General features: G+C 46.6%; 1 protein-coding gene across 18 annotated transcripts in view; it reads right to left on the reverse strand.

Annotated features, from left to right (window-relative positions):
• Nucleotides 1-21,990, reverse strand: part of ACACB (acetyl-CoA carboxylase beta) — a 69,184-nt gene that overhangs the window by 22,949 nt on the left and 24,245 nt on the right. For 10 of the 18 annotated variants that reach the window (XR_014557641.1, XR_014557642.1, XR_014557643.1 and 7 more), the window contains 23 exons: nt 21,779-21,988; nt 20,251-20,421; nt 18,225-18,386; nt 15,560-15,723; nt 14,553-14,703; nt 14,281-14,384; nt 13,873-13,954; nt 12,964-13,109; nt 11,901-12,051; nt 11,482-11,616; nt 11,184-11,330; nt 9,814-10,002; nt 8,632-8,732; nt 7,696-7,784; nt 7,469-7,593; nt 6,759-6,872; nt 5,618-5,731; nt 4,563-4,652; nt 3,980-4,098; nt 3,676-3,699; nt 3,002-3,139; nt 2,210-2,312; nt 568-675 (listed from right to left, as the gene is read on the reverse strand). Coding sequence is in view for 8 of the 18 variants with exons in the window: in XM_083710066.1 (XP_083566192.1) it covers nt 568-675; nt 2,210-2,312; nt 3,002-3,139; nt 3,676-3,699; nt 3,980-4,098; nt 4,563-4,652; nt 5,618-5,731; nt 6,759-6,872; nt 7,469-7,593; nt 7,696-7,784; nt 8,632-8,732; nt 9,814-10,002; nt 11,184-11,330; nt 11,482-11,616; nt 11,901-12,051; nt 12,964-13,109; nt 13,873-13,954; nt 14,281-14,384; nt 14,553-14,703; nt 15,560-15,723; nt 18,225-18,386; nt 20,251-20,421; nt 21,779-21,988 (2,937 nt within the window). In the remaining 10 variants the exon portion in view is untranslated. The remainder of the gene's footprint in view (nt 1-567; nt 676-2,209; nt 2,313-3,001; nt 3,140-3,675; nt 3,700-3,979; nt 4,099-4,562; nt 4,653-5,617; nt 5,732-6,758; nt 6,873-7,468; nt 7,594-7,695; nt 7,785-8,631; nt 8,733-9,813; nt 10,003-11,183; nt 11,331-11,481; nt 11,617-11,900; nt 12,052-12,963; nt 13,110-13,872; nt 13,955-14,280; nt 14,385-14,552; nt 14,704-15,559; nt 15,724-18,224; nt 18,387-20,250; nt 20,422-21,778; nt 21,989-21,990) is intronic. The other 8 variants (XR_014557637.1, XR_014557638.1, XR_014557639.1 and 5 more) reach the window with 2 other exon arrangements.

The raw sequence follows: 21,990 nt of genomic DNA on the forward strand, positions 1-21,990 counted from the left end.
CAGACATGACACCCTCCAAGGGCAAAATAGTTGATCTTTCAGGGAACAGCAACACAAACCATCGGCTCAGACAGCATCAATGTAGGCATGGCTTTGCCTTGAGCAGGAGCCAGCGTTGGCCTTGAGGATCTGCAGCTGGTGATGTAGTCGGGTTCATCATTCAATGTGCACCCTTGAGTCCAAAAACCAGCTCAACAAATGCATTTTTTTGCGGGAAACAAATGGGATGTGTGCAGCTGCGCCCCCACCTCCCTGCACAAACATGGCAAGAGTTCGCAGCCCAAAAATGGAAAGCAAGCTGCTAAAAACAAGGGGGCTAGCTGCCTAATGCATGGCTGTCGGGGCACAACACATCTCCTTCTTCGCCTGAATGAAGAACCTGACACACACACTCTGTTTGTTAAGGGGGCTGGGAGCTGCTAGGAACCCCCTCACAGCAGCTTTAACAAACTACATTTCCCAGGATTCTTTGGAGGAAGTCACATGACTCAAATGTGTTTCCAATGAAGCCCAAGACCCATTCTGTTTTTCCTGCCAGTCCCCAGAGTGAAGTGGAAGGCACAAAACCTTGGACTGAGCGAAGGCTCTGAAGACGGGCACCAGCTCCTCATCTTCATGGTGCTCTGCCCACCGAATTGCAACATTCAGGATATGGATGGGCTCCTCTCGGAGGTTCTGGAAACAGCAAAGCCACACGGTCAGTTACAGTGACAACCATAGTAACTATCTGGGAGACGCAGGGTGTACTGGCCTCAAAGTAGCTGGGGCTTAGGAAGTGGTGGGGGGTGTCTGCCAGGGAAACAGGCAAGCTGCTTTGGTCTTGGATTAGGATAAGGCAGCTGGAAGTTAGCTCTGCTTTCCCCAGAAATGTCTGTGCAGGCTGAACAAATGTCATGGTGCCATGGCTTGGAGCCTTCCTAAAAGTAAGGGCTTTAGTGCCTCCCAGGTTCCCTCCCATCTGGGCTGCAAGAGTAAGTGGGAGGGTGGCAAAGGGGTGAAGCCCCACAGAGGCTCTCCCACCCCATTTGTTGCCCATCTGCAACACAACAGCCCTGCAGTGCTGCCCATGGGTATTACAAACAAACAAACAAGATGAATTTTAACAGGGAGAAATGTAAAGTATTGCACTTGGGCAAAAAAAAATGAGAGGCACAAATACAAGATGGGTGACACCTGGCTTGAGAGCAGTACATGTGAAAAGGATCTAGGAGTCTTGGTTGACCACAAACTTGACATGAGCCAACAGTGTGACACGGCAGCTAAAAAAGCCAATGCAATTCTGGGCTGCATCAATAGGAGTATAGATCAAGGGAAGTAATAGTGCCACTGTATTCTGCTCTGGTCAGACCTCACCTGGAGTACTGTGTCCAGTTCTGGGCACCACAGTTCAAGAAGGACACTGACAAACTGGAACGTGTCCAGAGGAGGGCAACCAAAATGGTCAAAGGCCTGGAAACGATGCCTTATGAGGAACGGCTAAGGGAGCTGGGCATGTTTAGCCTGGAGAAGAGGAGGTTCAGGGGTGATATGATAGCCATGTTCAAATATATAAAAGGATGTCACATAGAGGAGGGAGAAAGGTTGTTTTCTGCTGCCCCAGAGAAGCGGACACGGAGCAATGGTTCCAAACTACAAGAAAGAAGATTCCACCTAAACATTAGGAAGAACTTCCTGACAGTAAGAGCTGTTCGACAGTGGAATTTGCTGCCAAGCAGTGTGGTGGAGTCTCCTTCTTTGGAGGTCTTTAAGCAGAGGCTTGACAACCATATGTCAGGAGTGCTCTGATGGTGTTTCCTGCTTGGCAGGGGGTTGGAGTCGATGGCCCTTGTGGTCTCTTCCAACTCTATGATTCTATGATTCTATGATACTCTCCTGTAGCAGACCCTTTCTTCACAGGAGGATGGTGGCAGCAACTACTGGAGAGTAAGATCCATTGGCAGCACTGCAGGACTGTTGTGTTGCAGTTGGACAAGGAACAGGGTGGCAGAGGCTGACTTGGGCATTCTGCCTTCCCCACTTATTGGCGCGCCAGCGTGGAATGTTGGACTAGGACCTGGGAGACCAGAGTTCAAATCCCCACTTCGGCATGAAGCTGGCAGTCACTGCCGTCAGCCTAACCTACCACACAGGGTTGTTGTGGGGATTAAATGAGGAAGGGAGAAACCTTGTATGCCACCTTGAGCTCCTTAGAGGCCCACAAGTCGCTCACCTTGCTGTCTTCTTCATCGTACAGCGTGGCCCTCACCTCACTGAACAAGGGGCTCTCGGAAGGGTTGGGGTCAGCAAAACAGGAAATGACCTCATCAAAGTTTCTGGCACAAAAGAGAAAACAGGGAGCAGAAGAATCAAAGCAGGAATGAGAGGGCCTAAATGCCGATGTGAAGAATAAGGACTGACTGGCTGTTTTTTCAGTGGCCGCTTGGCTATCTAAACCTGGAAGTCCTTACAAGGGCTGTCGCTTGACTTATGGTATAAAAATGTCTGGCAAGTGACAGTCGTTGAGAAAATAACTCAGAGCATAAAAGGAAAGGGGGCGGAATCAGACAAACTGTATGCAACATGGTGGGTATACAAATAGACCTGGTCTTAAACAGAAACCCTCCAAAGCATCTTTGAAGATACAGCTCTCTTGAACAGAATGGCTAGAACTACATTCTTTCCTGGGAATGACTGGTGGTTAATAAAGACTTCTGTGCTGTCCCCAGGATGCGACACACAGGATAATTTGGAAGAGAGCTACAATTCACAGAGCGGTTTAGCAATCAATCCTTCTTCAAAGGGAGTTCTGGGAATTGTAGCTGGGAAGGGATCGGGGCCTCCCAACAGCTCTTAGCACCCTGAACAAACAGCAGCTCTCAGAATACTTTGGGAGACATCATAACTATTTAAAGTGGTATCGTAAGCACGTCATAGGTACGGTGTGAATGTGGTCTAGCTGTTTGGTGACATTCAGAAGGCCAGGGTCACAACACATTCCTCCAAAACATGGCTGTTCAGCTACCTGGTGAAGTCTCCAAATCTGTCAAAAGCCACCATGGCCCCCATCCGCTGGCAAAGAGGAGAAAAGCCGCTGTCCATGAAGAGTTCAGTGCTGTGTCGGGCTAAGTCGGGGTTCGAGATGCTTATGGGCACAGACATCCTACACACAAAGGAAGGGAAGAATCAGGCACAGCAGAGCCCCAGAGTCATGGAGACAGGACTCCTGGATGACTCAGGAGGTTACGGCTATTCTCGTAAAGGAAACAGGAGTGCTGCAGCAGCACCACGGATCCCCCAGGGCAGCCCTCACTCCTGCCGCCTTGGAGATTTCACAGCTCATCATGATGATCCCACAACCCCCAGCATGGATAGAAGGCTGACCCAGGACAGGTCACAGGAGGTGGCTGCGCACAGCTCATCTCAGCCCTTGAAAGTCCTTGCTCCCTAAGGCCACAAATGCCCACTTCTAAGCTTCATAGCAGGGACCAAGAACACGTAAAAAAATAATCATAATCCCATGATCCCAGAAGAAAGACCCCTTTCACATGCTTACCAAAAAGCAAATTAGTTAGCAAGCCCAGAATGAATGAAAGAACCAGGGAAAGGTAGGCAAGGAGTCATACACGCACTTGCAGCCAGGTTATTCTTTTTACATTGCCACTCATGCTGCACAGTGTAAAGAACCAGACACTCTACCTGCTCAGGGCGGGGCTGCTGCCTCTGAAAGAAGACACACAAAGCTTCCTTATACCTCATGCCCAGCCACTGAGCCACCTGCTCCAATCAGCAGCGGCTATCCAAGGTCTCAGGTGGAGAGGCCGGGGACTGAACCTGGGACCTTCCGGTAGCTCTGCCCCCATGCCCACACCTCCTTTCCAGCCTGCCCTTGTCCAGTTTCCTTCTGCACCAAAGGTTCTCCCATGCACACATGTTGAAGAGCCCCCAAAGCCCCAGGGAGCCAGTGCAAGACGGTCGGTCTCTGGCTCTTGGCTAAGCCCACCTGTTTGGATGGGATGATGGCAGCATGAACTGGAATTCCACCACGCAGGTGCCGTCCGTGAGCTGGCGATGCTGGAGGCTGTTCAGCTCATAGGCGATGTAGGCTCTCCTCACGTACACCTGGGGAGGAAAGAAGGGAATTCCAATGACAGGTGAAGAGCAGCATACTGCTATAATCTTTTCCTCCCCAAACGGGGATGCTGGCCACAGGTTGGGGTGGTGCTGGTTTTGCTTCTTGGATTTCCCCCAGAAAGGGCACATCTGGAGTGGGTGGGGAAATGCAGGTTGGAATTGGATGTCAATGACGTCGTGTGAGTGCTGCAATGCATCTGTGAATGGCAGGGGTTTGGGCTAGGCGACCCTTTGGGTCCCTCTCTTCCAGCCCTACTGTTCTATGAATGAAAACCCACCCTTCAGATCATGAGTGCTGCATGCATTCATCCCCAGCCTGCCAGCAGCTGCCCCAAACTATGCAGCTGCCATCAGTGCTACAAGAGCACCCTCCCTTTTTTGGAAGGGGGAAAAATGTCACTGTGTTCCATTCAAGCACTACCCTACTCTACCCTTTCCATCCTCCCTTTTACCTCAAGGGCTGCCATGCGGACCACCTGGTTGGAGTGATAGAAGAAAGTAGGCAGGACATCAAAGATGGTGGTTTCAGAAAGGATCAGTTTCTAGAAAGGAAGGGAGGAGCAGCGAATGAACAAACAGGCCTGCCGTTGGAGATCACAACACATTTTTAGAATCACGCTGGTTTAGAATTTAGAATAATAGGATTTTAGGGTTGGAAGGGATTCCACGGGTATCCAGTCCAACCCCCTGCAAGATTTCATCCACGACAGGGGGCCATCCAACCTCTTCTTAAAACCGCCAAGGAAGGGGAGTCCGCCACCTCTCATGCTTCCATGAGGAAGTTTGATTAGAATCACTCAGGCCTCAAATGAGACCAAGGCCCTCTCCCCCACTGAAGATGGAGTTATCACCAACAATCACTGTGTTTGTGTCATGCACACAGCTGAGGTTTCGACAAAAGCATCAAGAGGCAGCATCCGTACTGGTTTGTGGCATTTTGACGCTGCTGCTTAGAGTTCTTCTCTCTCTACCCATCTACCTCCCTAAAGTATGGATCTGCCCACAGGGCATAATACTCACAAGGAGAACGAAGAACAGGAATACAAGGAATGAATACAAACTATAGTTTGAAAATGCTGTCTTCTCTGATAAGCATGCAGGGGTCTTTCTCAGCTAAGTTTATTTACTTTTTTAAAAATGAGGGATTTGATAGACTGACTCTGGGCAAAAGACCAGCTCCACCCCTCAGTACTTCTTGGCTAAAGCGTGACTCAAGTTTATGTCATGTATTCGTATCCGACCTGTTTTTCTCTCCTAGGAGCTCAAGGTGGCACACACAATTCTCTTCCTCCCCATTTAATCCTCAAAATGACCCTGTGAGGTAGGTTTGGCTGAGCATGAGTGACTGCCCAAGGACACCCAGGAGCCTCATGGCCAAGTGGGGATTTGAACCCTGGTCTCTCCTGGGTCCTAGTCCAGCACTCTTGCCAAGACACAACAATGGCTCTTTAGTGTGAACAGATGCTGTCAGTTGCAAGAGCCAGACCTAACAAGCAATCCAAGTCACCTTTAGGTTTTCAGGGCAGAACTGGTGTCCGTACATGTCTATGGCTGAGAGGAAAATGGATTCCACCTGGTTGTGCCTCAGTTCATAGGAAGGGAGGTGGGAGGCAATCAGCACCTGAGAACAAAAAGGGGCTTGGGTTCAACCGGCCCAAGGGAAGCAAGGAGAGGAATCACAGGGGACCTTTCAAGGCCCCAGCAAACCTTTTGAAACATACAAGTGAAAAGCAAGATTTGTGCACAATTGCTAACTTTTGTGCCATTTATTCTGCCTCCAAGACGGAGGATTTCAAACGATCTGAAAAGTGTGGGAGCAAAAGATCAGGAGAGAATGGAGATGTAAAAGTTAGTGGGGAAAGACACTGAAAGTGCCCCTATCTCTTCTGAGATTTCAAAGACCAGACATTTTCAAACATTCTTTCCATGCTGACACATACAAAAACTAGAGCACCATCTGTTTTAAACCCAAAGTATAAATCAAACTGCTAATCTTGTTGTCATTCACAGACAACACCTTAAACATAAAAATAATAAATGCAAAATATAGAATACAACAGGAAAACAAAACATCAGAAATAAAGCACAACAGCAACACATCGCAATAAGCAGAAGCAATACAGGCAGGGGCTTGGACTCGATGGCCCTTGTGGTCTCTTCCAACTCTATGATTCTATGAGTTTAAAATGCTGAGTAAATTTGTAAAAAATAAAACAAAACAGAACAAAAAACCAACAGAATCAGGTTGGCCATATTACAAAATGCATTGTAGCTGGAATCTGAAGAGTTACCACCTGGACATATCAGGATCATCCTCTTTCTGTCAAACACAGAGTCAATGCTAAGGAGAAGGAACATCTGTAGCCCTCCAGATGTCGCTGAGCTACAACATCCATCATCCTGAGACAACTAGCCATGCTGGCTGCTGGGTGCCCAACAACATCCAGAGAGCCACACTCTTCCCATCCATGCCAGGTGCTCTGGAAGGTCTCCTCAGATTCCTTGAGAAACCCAAACCCTCCTCCAGGGCATGCAAAGCTTGACATGGGGCCGTTTGGAACCTTCTCCCCTTAGGCAGCAACACAAAGCCTTGGCACAAAATGCCTGCAGTTCCAGGAATGAAGGAAGAACACGGGAGTCCCACTGACCTGCCTGGCCCTCAAGGCCACTTTGGAGTGCTCTGTTTTGCTAAGCTGAGTCAGCTCATTCAGAATGGCCATCAGCTCATCGGTCAGGGTGTGGTCTCGGCCACAAAGGTGATCCTGGAGGTAAAAATGCCAGACTGTATTGTCTCTTCCTGCACCAATGCAGAAAGGAACCAGCAGCGGATAGGGAGCCTGGCTTCTGAAGCTGAAAGCAGAAGGGGGAACAACATCTCGGAAGAGGGGTTTCCAGCAGCTCCCTTGCTATTTTTGCTATTGCCAAGAGGCACAATGTTGTTAGCATAATCTTATTATATTGGTATTGAAATGTTGGCGCTTTTGTATGCTGTTACATTTGCTATTATGCTATTGGGAAATGAAATTGCTCTTGCAGTGGCTGATTTCGAAATGCCTTCCTGTTTTCTTTGTTGCAAGCTGCTTTGAGCAAGATTCATTTTTGTAGAAAAGCATCATACAAATAAAATTTTGAATGAATGGTGAATCTGGGGGCTGCTCCAGAGGTGGCCAAACAACAACTCCCACCAGCCCCAGTCAGAATGACCGATGGCCAGGGAAGATGGATGCTGCCGTCCAACCAGGCCCGGAGGGCTACAGACCTGCTGCACACATACACACACAAAAATCTGTGGCTCCCCAGGAAGCCCCTTCCCTGTTCTGAGAGGACTCCTGGCTCTTAGCTTCCTCCTGCTACTCACAATCAACATCGTCACCAGGAGATTCTTCTTTGCCACCTGCGCATGGGAGAAAATGCATTCCAGAACCGGGGTCATGTCGGGCATGTATTGCTCGCGTAGGTGGATCACACATTTGTCATAGTGAGCTGAGACGAAAAGGGAAAATAAAAAGGGGTGCTTGTCAGATTTGGTCTCCCTCTTTCACTCCCGTGATGACTGAAGAGCAGCAAACCTGTTGTTGAGCCTACCTTGCTGGAACTGGGTCTCCACCTGCAAGTAACACCTTAGGAGATCCAACACGACTGATTTCATGTGGCCTCGGATGCCACTGCGATACCTAAATGAGGGGAACAGATGTATTCCTCTCTTGCTGGGGTTGACAAGAGCTTTTGGAGAGCTGAAGGTGGGTTCACAGGGGCTTTGCTTCTTGTGGTGGGCACCTACATAGCTTTGTCCCACTGATTTTGGTTAAATAGGCTTTGCAGGTTTCTAATGCAAGAGAAAAACCTGCTCGGCCTGTTTACAACAGGCATTGGTAGGATGAGCAACGCCACCTCTTGTAAAGTACTTTCAACTCTCAGCTATAAATGTCATGTTGCTAGCTTGAGGAATTTAACTGTGAAGCATAGCTGTTCGAATAAAGTAGATGAAAAAGTATGAAGGTTTTACCTTTTTTAAAAAAAGGAACTACATAATTTATGTATCAGGTCAGAGCAAGTTAAACTGGAGATTTAAAACATATATATATATATATATATATATCCATCACTAACAGCCTTGTCCCCTGTGTTGCTCTGGAATTCTAAGAAACCAATTCTTGATTCAAAATGGTATCCAACTGTATCCCAATGTAAATGAAAATCCGATTCTTGAACTGAGGAGCCACCATGCAAAATTTAGTTATGAAATCTTAAAGAAAAAACTTTCAAATATATAATGTAGGAAAAGGCCCCCAATGGGCTGTTTGCTGCAACTCTCCTCCTTCTAGGCAAGGCCACAGCGTATTAATTAAACCAGCCTTCCTCAACCTGGTGCTGTCTAGATGTTTTTGACTACAACTCAAATCAGCCCCAGCTAGGAAAGCAGAAAAAAACTAGACACCCAGTGGACACATTGGGTGTAGGGAATGTATGCTGCATGTACGTGAAGAGAAAGGCAGGGTGCCCCCCATTCCCTGAACTTGCCTCTGAACTAGCTGCACAATGCTCTGGGTGTTCAGGAAGAAGACCTCCCGGTCAGCTTTCCGCTGCAGGGTGGCTGCATGGCTGTCCAGAATGCTGGCAATCTAGGAGGCAAAAGAACATCAGAAGAGCCTGGCTGTTGGATCCAGCCAGTGGCCCATCTAGTCCAGCCTCCTGTTCTCACAGGGGCCAAGCAGATGCCTGTACGACATCTGCAAGCAGGACCTGAGCACAAGAGCCCTCTCCCCTGAAGCTGTTTAAGGACGCTAGCATGTCTTTTACAGGAACGAAAGAGAGGGCAAGGAGAAAAACTAGAGGAGATGACTTGGGAGCTGCCTGTTTCTGCACTTTCAGTTCTGTGCCCATGCTTCTTTCTCCAAAGCAGCAGAGGATGTTCATAGAATCAAAGAACTGTAGGACTGGAAGGGACCTCAAGGGTCATCCAGTCCAACTCCCAGCAATGCAGGAATCACAGCAAAATAATCCCCGACAGATGGCCATCCAACCTCTGTTTAACAACCTCCAGTGAAGGAGAGCCTTCTGGGGGAGGCCACTCCACTACTGAACAGCTCTTGCCATCAGAACGTTGAATCCATTGGTTCATGTCCTACCCTCTAGAGCAGCAGAAATCAAGCTCACTCTATCCTCTGTATGAGTGCCCTCCTATACTGAAAGTAAGGCCAAGTCCCCTTTCAGTCTCCTCTTTCCCAGGCTAAACATCCCCAGCTCCTTCAACCTGTTCCTCATCAGGCTGGGTTTCCAGACCCTTGATCATCTTGGTCGCTCTCCTCTGCACACCTTCCAGGTTGTCCATATCCGTCTTAAATTGTGACGCCCAGAACTGGACAAAGATTCCAGGTGGGGCCTGACAAAGGCAGAATGGAGCTGTACAATGACTTGAGCTGGACACTAGACTTCTATGGATGCAGCCCAGGATTGCATTAGACCCCTTTGCTGTCGCATATTAACACATCACAATCTGGAGGACCCCTGCATGCCAACTGGAGAAGAGCAGTAACTTCAGTTACACAGACCGGGGGGGGAGGGGAAACTCTGCACAAAGCTCAAGAACACCCCCAGTTCTCTCAGGATCCCCCCTGGGCCTCCCCAGCATTTCTTTGAAGGCAGCCCACCCCCAATCCTCCTGGCATCACCTGCCCTCCCCCTCCCCACTGCAGCCCTCACTTGCTGGCTGGGGAACTGGCACAGCACTGAGGTGATGTTGCTGGCATACTGGGCCATCACTTTCCGGATTGACTTCTCCACAGATGGCGGGATGCGGCCCGAAATGCTTGTCATGATCTCCTGCAGCTCCAGGAGAGGAAGAGAGGGGTCCCGGAGGGTCTTCATCAGCTTGAAGACCCATTCTTTGAGCTGAACAACAACATCAAAAAGGAGTAAATTATCAGGGACACAAGGACCTCCCAAATAAGACACAGATTCAGTTTGGGAAAAGGCAAGTTCAGGGGCATCGGCAGTTTGTGCTGAGGGGCTCTATTGGTATGGGGACTGCCAAGCAACCCAAGGGAAGTACAGTGGTACCTCGGGATGCGAACGGGATCCGTTCTGGAGCCCCGTTCACATCCTGAACAGAACGTAAGACGCGACAGTGTGTCTGCGCGTGCACGGGTCGCGTTTCGCTGCTTCTGTGCCTGCGAGTGACGTCATTTTGATCGTCTGTGCATGCACGAGCGGTGAAACCTGGAAGTAACGCACTCCATTACTTCCGGGTCGCCACGGAGCACAACCCGAAAGCGCTCAACCTGAAGCGTATTTATCCCGAGGTATGACTGTATTAAGTTAAAAATAAGATTGGATTGATAATAGATAAATTAATTGGATATGAATTTGCTGAAATAATTTTTAAAAGGGATACAAAAAAGGGAGATGTGAGGAAGTCAGGAAAATAAGTGAATCAAAGAGGAGAAATTAAAAAAAAGGGATTTTTGTGTTTTTTTTCTTAGTGTGTTTTTTTTCCTGCTTTTTTCTATTTTTTTTTACAAGTTAAATGTTTGTATTTTTTGTATTTGGTAAGTTTATACTTTTCTGTATGTGTTTTTTCTTTTTTCTGTTTGTTGTTATTTCTGAAACTTAATAAAATATTATTTAAAAAAAATGACTGTATTAAGAGAAGTTCTGCACATCTGAGAAAACTGTCTGGTGCAATGAAAGCCAGCTTTGGCCAGGACTGCCTGGGAGCCTCCCAAGCACAAGGAAGAGGCCCCACTTGCTTTGCGCGTTCCTGCCAGGAACTGTTGAGCCCTATTCCGCATTACCACCACAGCCTCTGGCGTGGCTCGGCCCTGCCACCCCCCAGCTCCCCCCAGCAGGAAGGAGATTAGAAGAAGGCTTCCTGGCCCTGTGGGACTTTGTTGGCCTCTATGTTGTGCAGGACAAGTGAAGCATCTGGCATCAGAGGGTGTGGGACTTGGCTTTGACTGATAGATCTGTTGTTTGTATTGTTTTAGATTAATCTTAATAAAAATCATATTACAAAAACTCACACATGCAAAACCAGCCAGGGTCTTTGCACACAAGGAGACACCCCCACTTACTTTGGTGCTGAAATACGGCTCTGGCAAACAATATCCGTTCATGACGTTCATCAGGCTCTCCAGCACGTTGTGGAAGACCTGGTGCAATTTCTCACCGAGGATGGGCAGGGGCTGTTGAGTGGGCAGCCCACCAGTGTACAACTGGGCCTGGAGGTGGGGATGGGGAGACATTGGGGAGGGCAGCACAAGAAGGAAGAAAGCAGAGAAAATCCTTTTAGAATCCGGAAGAGCGGAGCAGAGGCGGAGGAGAGCCCAGCCAGACACACCTTCCTTTCCCAATCAGCCTCGGCTCACTTACCAGGTGGACTTTGGTGGGGGTGTCCAGCTCAAGCCTCGCCACAACGCAGCCCGTCTCCAGCAATGTACCTGGCCGCTTCACATAATGGATGAGGCCCGATTCCTCCACTGCCAAGGTCACCACCATCTTCATCACCTGTTTGGAGAGTGACAGGAGGCTTCCTCACCCTTGCTGACAGGCCTCGGATGAAAGCTGGATTCACGCAGGGCTGGATTAGCCCTTAAGCAAAATAAGTGTGCGCTGGGGGCATCCAGGGAAAGGGGGCACCCCAGAAATGATCCACACATCCCCACCCACTCTGCAGCTGAAAGTTCATTGCGCCCAATACGCTCCCCTTTGCCCCTGCCAAGCGGTGGCTGGGAAGGCAGCTCCAGAGCATCCTCGGAAATGCTTCCCAGCCGGCCCAATGCCAGGGCTACCTCAATTTCCGCATAGCTGTGGCCCACACAGACGTGTCCCCCGTCATCCACCGTGTACTGCAGGAGCTTCCCAGCAGAGGGAGAACGGAGCAAGGTTGGGTCGTTCTCCTTTTCAAAGTCACAGGTTTTATTGCCAATGGTGATGCGGTATCTGGAGTCAAAAAGAGACGGGGGGTGTGTGTTAGCTTTTAGGGTGTTAACTGCTACCCATTGCAGAGAGAAGAGTATCCCTTTACCGTTGCGTCTTTCCATCAGTTGCTGTGACCAAGAAATCTTAAGTTAAATATTCATTTTAAATATTTAAACTAATTTAATTGGGGGGTGATTAAATTGCCAATGAATGTACAGAATAGTTCTCAAGCACAGGATGTGGAACGCCCAACCTCAGAAGGTGGAGGATTCTCCCTTCCTTGGAGGTTTTGAAACAGAGGTTGGATGGCCACCTGTGAGTGATTCTTTAGGTGTGATTCCTGCATTGCGGGGGTTGAGCTAGATGACCTCTGGGGGTCCCTTCCAACTCTCATGCTTTTTTTGCTTCAGATTTATGCTATGACAAAAACACCAGATTAAAACAGATCATGGCCACCTGCCAACCATATAAGCAGTTTTAATAAATAGTTGTAAAAAAGCTTAAAATCTGCGGCCCAATTAATTGAGGCACCATTTAGTTGATTAATCTAGCTACTTATAACTTTAACACTGCAGCTCTAGTTGTTATGCTTTTCTTTAGAGTTCCCCCCTTTTTCTATGTGAGCTGTTATTGCTTTTATGCTAATCTTTCCTCCCTCTTCTAAAGGTTTGTCTTATCTGGTCTGGGAATTGAATGCAGGACCTGACAGCCAAAGTGAAATGCACAGCCCTGGCCTACAGCTCCCAGCCTAAGCTGCTAGCCATTCCATCACAGGCAACTGCAACTTAATTGTGAGCAAACGGCTGCTGCACGTGTGCCCAGACAAGGCCGCGCTCTTCCCTTGTAGGTGGCCTGGAAAAGCTTCTCTCCCTTGCTAAGCCTTGAACTGGATTCCACAAAGAGCAAGAAGCAGCAACTCAGAAATCCACTTACCGGTCCGTTTCTTCCTTCATGTACGTGGTATAACTGTTGCCATCGTAGGAGAGCAGGAGCCCCCCGTCATTCAACCTGTGGACGTCAATCTCTATGTGGGTGTTGTTCATTATGATCACGTAGGTAGACAGCGACTGGCGAGCAACCTGCCCAAGCGCCAGAAAAAGAAAAGGGGAGCCCTTTTACCCATCTTCCCCTCAGAGTGGGAAGGAAACCCCCAAGTTACCCCATCTATCACCCTGCCCACTTCCAACCTCACAATACACACTGCAGATTCAGATATTCAAACAGCCAGATCTGCGTGTAGATAAGCTGCCTCAAGAAAGCCTTCCTTTTCATGTGGCTGGCCTGCAGCAGCTGTTCTGCTGAAACCATGGTGGGGGTGAAGGGTGAGAGATGGGGCAAATAAGAGCATTCCTCCCTTCCTTGGTTGCTTTTTGCAAGGTTTCAGAGGGGTTTCCTGGGTCTTTTCGTCATTTTGGGGACAAAATTGCGTGGTCAGAAAAGCACTATAGATTTCCTCATAGGAATCAATAGAAAATGTTGACTTGTTACACAAACACTCTCATGACAAACCATTTCCTGAGGACTGATGATGTTCAGGTAGTGGCACCTGTATTCATGTCCCATGATGAACCACTTCATTATCTTCTTACTCCCTAAGCAACAGGTACAGTCTGCTCTCCAATCAAGTTCCCAAGCCGCACCAGGTGGGAAGCCATCTAGTGTCAAGTCCATGTAGCCCAGTGTTGCCTGCACTGGCTGGCAGGGGCTCTCCAGGGCTTCAGACAGGAGTCTTTCCCCAGCCTAACTGGAGTAGTCTTTGCGGACTGAGCCTGGGACATTTGGCACACAAATCAGCTGGCTCTCGGAGCCTTCCTCTTTGGATCAACCTTTCGCAAGCATTACCTTGAGTGAGTATTTCATGCCTTCGTAAATAAGCTCAACGTCAACAATGTTCAAAAGTGAGGCTGCTGGTAGGACTTGGCCCCTGGAAGACAATCCCATCTTAGCACAAAAATTGCCCTACAATCCTCTTCCTCCCCTCTCCACCGCCCTTCAGTTACTCTTCAGTACAATCTTTTGAAGACAGATCTGCAGAGCACCTTTAGAATACTCTAAGCATTACACACACACACACACACACACACACACTTTGCTGCTATGCTCAGACAGCTGCTCTTTAGCTATGCTGCCACTCCCTGCAACATAATTTGCGACTGCAAGTCAGCACCAAAGCCCAGGTGAGTAGGAAGAGTTTCTCAAATGCGGCTGAGTGGTGTAACACCCCCAACACTCCTTTAGGTGGCGCTTTACCTTTCAAGCGAATGCAGGAAATCATCCATAGACGTCCTGAACAGAGCATCCGCCACGTTGAGAGCGCCACAGACCACGCCCAGAATAGTGTCTGGCTTCTCTGCCTGAAGGGAAAATAATGTAGGCAGACCGATAGACAGACAACTTCTTCATAAGAAGAAAGAATTCAGACCAAGGTGCTCACATCTTTGAATCCCAAAAGGTTAATAAAAAATATGCAGTATATATTCAGAAACATGGCATAAATGACCGGCACCCGGAGCTTGGCTCACCTGCACTTTCTCTGCAATCAGGTGGTCTAACCAGCTGGTGTCAGTCTCGTTGGCCTGGAAACTCTCTGTTTCCAGCAGCTTGACCAGGTACTCGACCGTTGTCCTGAAGTCCCCACGGATGGACAGCTCCTTCAGAGCTACTACTAAGTTTCTGAGAAGATAACCCTTCTTATTAAGGTACAGATCTGCCTCAGGAGATTGTATTTTTATTTTTTATCTAGACTCTGCATACAACAATAAATTTGCTTTTCTCAAAAAGATAGCTGGAAATTTGATTTATCAGGGGGTGAAGCAAGGCCCTTTCAGAAGTATCATCCAATCACTGGAAATGCCGGTGTGAAAAGAGGCAGTGTTGCATCTCCTTCTCTCCTCTCCCTAATAACATCTGAGGGACAACCCTTTGCATTCACTCAGTTGGGATTACTCCCAAACAGATGTGGATAGGATTGCAGTCTGATCATCTAAAAAGTTTACCATCACATCATGAAGCCACACATTTCCTTATCCTCAAGCTACACTTTGGTGACTGCCATTTGAGGGGGAAAGGTCACAGCCCAACATCATGGCTCTTGTTTTAACTTACTGCAGGGGTGGGGTAGCTTTGGCCCTCCAGATGTTGCTGAACTACAACTCCCATCAGCCCTAGCAAGCATGGCCAAAGGCCAGGGGTGATGGGAGTTGTAGTTTAGCAACAGTTAAAAGCAGCTATTTAAAACATTCAAATAATAATTAACCTCAGTGATAAGCTAAAATCAGATTAAAACAACATGCCAACATTCAATGTATCTGGGCAGGCTTGCCTAAACAAAAGTGGTTTTCACAGGTGTGAAAAAGAATACAGTGAATATCACAGTGGTGTGGCCACAATGTGGAACAAATGTTATATGGCACCTCCAAGGGTGCCCATTCTGAAGCTCAAAGCAGTCAAGTGAGCATATGCATGGCAAGGTGATCTCGCAGGTAACCTGCTCCCAACTCCTTAAGGTTGATGACAGTGTAATACTCACGAGATTGCTTCCTCTCGGTTCTCTCCCCAGGAGAAACAGTGTCCAAACTGAGAGTCAGCAAATTCATGCAAGCCGCCAGTGGCTGCCACACTGAAGTACCCCCAGACGTTCTTGTTGCTGCGGAAATTCAGCTCCTGCACGGTGCCAGAGCTTGGCTTGAAGCCCTGCAAGGTGCAAAAGAGAGACATGGGGAGCAGGAAAGGGGGGGGGGAGAACATGCATTTACACTTTTGCCTTATTTCCCCGCCGACTTTTAAGTGAGGTCTCAAAAGGCAGCTTGCCACAAAAATGGTAAACATGAGACAGCAGAGTCACTGAAAAGCATAGATGGTGCTACCTGACTAAGAAAAACTGGATGTGGGCTTTAATGTCCCCAGGTCTTTACTACAGTGTGATCCTATCATAGGCACTCACTCTTAACTTGAATTATTTCAACCATACGTGGTAGAACATGATTGAAATTCCACAAGTTAAGAATGTTATTTTTGTTTCAATGACTGCAAATTGTGGGCAAAATGGACTGTTTCAAGAAGTGGCAGAGAGACATTTCTAGATTTGTCTGGCAGGGCAAGAAGCCCAGAATAAAATTTAAAATATTAACAGATGCAAAGGAAAGAGGCGGATTTGCCCTGCCAGACCTTAAACTTTATTACGAGTCAGCAGCATTCTCCTGGCTGCTCCTTGAGAACACAGACATTTTGGAATTAGAAGGTTTCAATAACATTTTTGGGTGGCATGCATATTTGTGGTACGACAAGGTTAAAGCACATAAAGCATTTAAAAACCATATTGTCAGGAAAGCATTGTTTAATGTCTGGATAAGATATAAAGACCTACTTGAAAATAAAACCCCAAGGTGGTTGTCACCGATGGAGGCAAAGGCTCAGAAAAAGCTCAATATGGAGGCCAAATGGCCGAAATATTGGGAAATTTTGGAACAAGAAGGAGACAAATTGAAATTGCAGAGTTTTGAGAAATTAAAAGACAAAGTGCGAGACTAGCTTCACTATTATCAAATAAGAGAGGCCTATAATTTGGACAAAAAAATTGGCTTCCAGGTGGAAAAATCAAAATTGGAAACAGAATTGTTAGATCCCAAAACTAAGATACTTTCAAAAATGTATAACTTGCTGTTAAAATGGAATACGCAGGATGAAACGGTTAAATCTGCTTTGATCAAATGGGCACAAGATGTTGGACATAACATTATGTTTGTCGACTGGGAACAGTTGTGGACCACCGGTATGAAATTTACGGCATGCAATGCCTTAAGAGAGAATATTATGAAAATGATATATATGACACCAGTCAAGCTTGCAAAAATATATCATCTGCCCGATAATAAATGTTGGAAATGTAAAGAGACTGAAGGTACATTCTTTCACCTTTGGTGGACGTGCCCAAAGATTAAGGCTTTCTGGGAAATGATCTATAATGAAATGAAAAAGGTATTTAAATATACCTTTCTGAAGAAACCAGAGGCCTTTCTCCTGGGCATAGTCGGCCAATTGGTGTCAAAGAAGGATAGAACTTTCTTTATGTATGCAACAACAGCAGCAAGAATACTCATCGCAAAGTATTGGAAGACACAAGATTTACCCACTCTGGAAGAGTGGCAGATGAAGGTGATGGACTATATGGGACTGGCAGAAATGACTGGCAGAATTCAAGACCTGGGAGAAGAGCTGGTGGAAGAAGATTGGAAGAAATTTAAAGACTATCTGCAGAAATATTGTAAAATTAACGAATGTTAAAATGATGTTGGATTGAAAATAAGTGGCATTAGCAACAAAGTTAACAAGAATATGCAAAAATGGATTGATAATATATGAAAATATATAATAATATGTTAAGATTTAGAGTTAAGATAAATGAAAGAAGGTAAGGATTTGCTGATTTGATTATGTAAATAGGAATGCAAAAAGGGGAGGTGTGAGGAGGTCAATGAAACAAGCAAATGAGTTTAAAGATATTTAAAAATGGATTTCTTTTTAAATTTTCTTTTTATCTTGTAATCTTCAATTTTTGTATTTTTCTTTTTCTTATTTTTTCTTTCTTATATGCTTTTTGTTTATTTTATTCTGTAAACATTTGTTTTTTTGTAAAACCTCAATAAATATTATTAAAAAAAAGAAATTCCACAAGTTAAATCCAAGCAAGGTGGAAAGCTTAAAAGCTCTTTTTGTGTCCACTTTGATGCTCCCCATCTTGCTTGAAGGGGCAAGGCCCAGGCACTGCCCTCATTAAGGGGGGGGCGCTCTTGCAGATCTTGCAAGGTCATCTGAGTTCCTGCAAGATCTTCTCCAAGCAATCCTGGACTTAATTGTGTTTTACTGTGTCTGCTAGTCCTTGCTGCTTCATCCTGAATAATAATATTTAATAATAAACTTCATTGTTATATGTTCATATTTAATGATTGCTGGATTGTGCTTTTATTTCATTCTTAGATTGTAAGCAACATAACAGAACCTTAGGTGGAAAGCTGGGGTCCCAAAAAATTAAATAAACAATAGGCAATTTGCGAACTCCTCCTGTTGCACAGAGGTTTGACACTGCTTGATAAAAGGATTCACATCCCATATGCTTGCAATGTGGACCCAAGCTCTCTCAGCATCCCCTCTCCATCTCCTTACAGGTAAGGACAGTTTGAGTCTCCATGACTGACCTCATCAGGATTTTCACTGGTGATCCGTGCTGCAATCACGTGGCCCCTGGGGACGGGCACATTGCTGGGGCTCTCAAAGGCAATGGGAGAATCCCCCCAGGGGGGTTCTCCATAGAGGGCTCGGATGTCCTTCAGTCTGTGCAAAGGCACACCCATGGCAATCTGAGAGGAGGAAGAGAAAAGAAGGGGCAAAAGGAAACAGAATTCCTTGGACCTTTCAGGGTCCTTTCCAGATGCTTTTACAAACATTTTATTTCATGGGATGCAGTTGTCTTCTTTGCATCAGAACACATGGCAAGATATTGGCTGCATTCCATGGCAGTTTATTCTGTTTTCTTGACATTTCCCTGACTGTTAATTTCTGCATTCTATTTGAGTTTTCAGATAACATAAAAACTACTTCTGGTAATATGGTGTACATTTAGCACTCATTTCCCTGATATTTGCTTCCAGAAAATAAATCTATTTGCAAATAACATGGAAACAAGTGCTAAACTTGTGCTATATTCCACTATATTTCAGGAAGTGTCTTTTACATCACGTGAAAGCTCAAATATAAACCAGAACTTAACAATTAGGGAAACAACAGGAAAATGAAATAAACTGCCAAGTGAATGCAGATAACCCTTAAAGGCTTATTCACATTTCCTCTTTTCCCTTTGCTTCCCCCCAGAGAAAACTGCTTTTTGGTGCTCAATCAGAGCAAAGTGCAATTCGGGTTTTCTCCAGATTGATGTTTGCTCTAATTTAGCACTAAAGAATGGGTTTTCCATGGGAAAGGAGCAGGGAAAGGGGGTAACTGCTCGGACCTGTGCCTAGAAGGGAGCTGGGCATGTTTAGCCTGGAGAAGAGGAGGTTAAGGGGTGATATGATAGCCATGTTCAAATATATAAAAGGATGTCACATAGAGGAGGGAGAAAGGTTGTTTTCTGCTGCTCCAGAGAAGCGGACACGGAGCAATGGATCCAAACTACAAGAAAGAAGATTCCACCTAAACCTTAGGAAGAACTTCCTGACAGTAAGAGCTGCTTGACAGTGGAATTTGCTGCCAAGGAGTGTGGTGGAGTCTCCTTCTTTGGAGGTCTTTAAGCAGAGGCTTGGCAACCATATGTCAGGAGTGCTCTGATGGTGTTTCCTGCTTGGCAGGGGGTTGGACTCGATGGCCCTTGTGGTCTCTTCCAACTCTATGATTCTATGATTCAAGAAAGCAAGTGGGAGTGTGGATGAACCCATAGTCTCAACCGCAGCTAAGAGATTAGGAGCGGCTTGTAAAAATCCCCTACTCCTTTTTTCTCTCTCTTACAGGCTCCCATACGCTCATCCACAGTTGAAGAGTACATGTGCACCAAGTCTTAATCATGTTTAGCACTAATCAGGTTCCCCTCTTAACCAGGGTCTGCAAGCTCACTTCAGTCTCCGGTTATTTTCTCTGCTACATTCTTATGGAGAAGAGCTAAATGCAGGCACCTGGCCAGCCACTGTGGGAAGGAGGTTGCTGGATTAGATGGGCGCTTGGCCGGATCCAGCAGGGCTCTTCCTACATTCTTTACTGCAACTGGAGAGCCAGTGTGGCTGGCGTGCTGGACGAGGACCTGATCCCTCCTTGCCCATGAGGCTCACTGGGTGTGACCTTGTGCCAGACACTGAATCACTGCCTCTCTGCCTCACCTACTTCACTGCATAGGTAAAGGAGGGTTGTTTGGGGGATAAACGTGAAGAGGGAGAACATATGGCACCCTGGAGCATCATGGAGGAAAAGATGGGATAAAAATGCAATAAATAAATTACTACAATGAAAAAGACCTTAAAGAGACTGACTTTTGGTGGTACGAGAACAACACCAGGCTTAGAAATTTCTAGGTCCCTGCAAAGATCCTGCTTCCCGCTAGTCCTAGAGAACAGGGATGGGTCCCCTGTGGTCCTCCAGATGTTGCTGGAACTACAACACCCATCATTCCTGACCACTGGCCATGCTGGCTGGGAAGGGCCACGGGACAAAACCCCCATTTAGTAGTATCTGAATTACCTGAAGCTGGGCAGCAGGCAAGTTAACATCAGCAATCATCTCGGTGCAAGGGTGTTCCACCTGCAAGCGCGGATTCAGCTCCAGGAAGTGGAAGCTGCCATCTTCACTGTAGAGGTATTCCACCGTTCCCGCGCTCACATATCCCACTATTTTGGCAAGTCGTACAGCGCACTGTGGAGAAAAGCAGCCATGCAAAATAAGCCTCCATAAAACACGCAATGCCTTGGGAGAGTGACAGGAACAATTCATCCAGAGAAGTGCATGCTTCTACATTATCTGAAACTCTGACTTTAATTTTTCTTGCATTGTGATATATTGGCTGCTTTGGAGAACTGAATTTTGAAGAATAAGGAATATGTTCAGCAAGTAAAAAAACAAAATAGTTTGCAGTGAAGGTGAGATTTGAACACGGGACAAGGACCAGTGTGGTGCTGCAGTCGGAGTGTTGGGGCAGGGACTAGGGAGACACAGGTTCAAATCCACACTCACCCCCAAAGTACTACGGGTGACCCTGGTCTCAGCCTGATCTACAGCACAGGGTGGTTGTGAGTGTGAAGGAAGGAGGGGGAGGAGGAAGAGGGCAAAAGGGAACCATGAGGAGGTCTTTGGAGAAGAGGCAGTCTATAAAGGGAAATAAATAATAAAATGAAAAACAGGGATGTGGGCCTGTGGGAAAGGGAAGTCACCACAAAAAATTATATGCATTTTAGTGCACATTCCACCCAGTATATAAATTTTTGTTATGTCATTTCTGCACAATTTCCCAAGCAAGTTCCCCTAATGCATCAACTTTTTCTTTGTTATTTTCTACGTGCATTTCCCCCCAATATAGGCAATATACGTAGGCCATTTACACGGGGGTTACGTTCTAAGGGACCACATGTGTCAGTGAAATTGCACATACCTGAAACACCACTGAAAAAGCCTGCAAACACCTCGTTCTGCCTCTGCCCAATCCATGTGTGCACAGTCACACACATATTGAACCTATGTAAATGAGGGGTTGCCTATATACCTGCATTGCAAAACTCAGAAAAACACGATTTGCGAATGGTGGCTGCAGTTCAGTTTGCTTATTCTTTTGGTGCGTGCAAACAAGGAAATGGGGACAGGAGTCTCTGTCAACGCTTGGGTGCCAGGTGCCATTTTGAATCAGAATGGCAGACCAAAATGCAAGTTTGCTGTGACTTTGCCTGGTTTTTGGCATGATGGGTCCAAACTCATGAATTACACCATCTATTTTATAAAAAACATCTTTTATTTCTAAAAAATCCTGAGAAGCACCAGGCACTCTCTGCTACTGTAGAATAAGAATCCAGTTATTGTGGTCCCAGATAAAGGGCTAGCTTAAATAAGAATAGAGAAAGCTGCCTTTTACCAAATCAGAACATTGGCCCAAGCCAGCTTAGTGCTGTCTACATGGACTGGGAGTCTCTCTCAGCCCTACCTGGGAATCCTTGGGGGTGGAACCTGGGACCTTCTGCATGCAATGAGCTATGAGCCTGTTGAAAAACTCAGATGTGTGTACCTGTTCCATGTATTCAAACACAGACGCTGCTGCTACAGTTGCTGGAGCTTCTTCAATGATCTTTTGGTGCCTCCTTTGGATGGAGCAGTCCCGGCTAAACAACGAAACCGCGTTCCCATACTGATCTGCTAAGACTTGGACCTCAAGGTGACGGGCGTGCTGCAACAACTTCATCACAAAGATCGGAGAGCCTGGAGCCTCACTCTGCACCT

This window comes from Podarcis gaigeae (genome assembly GCF_964106915.1).
Source record: "Podarcis gaigeae genome assembly, chromosome: 13".
NCBI lineage: Eukaryota > Metazoa > Chordata > Lepidosauria > Squamata > Lacertidae > Podarcis > Podarcis gaigeae.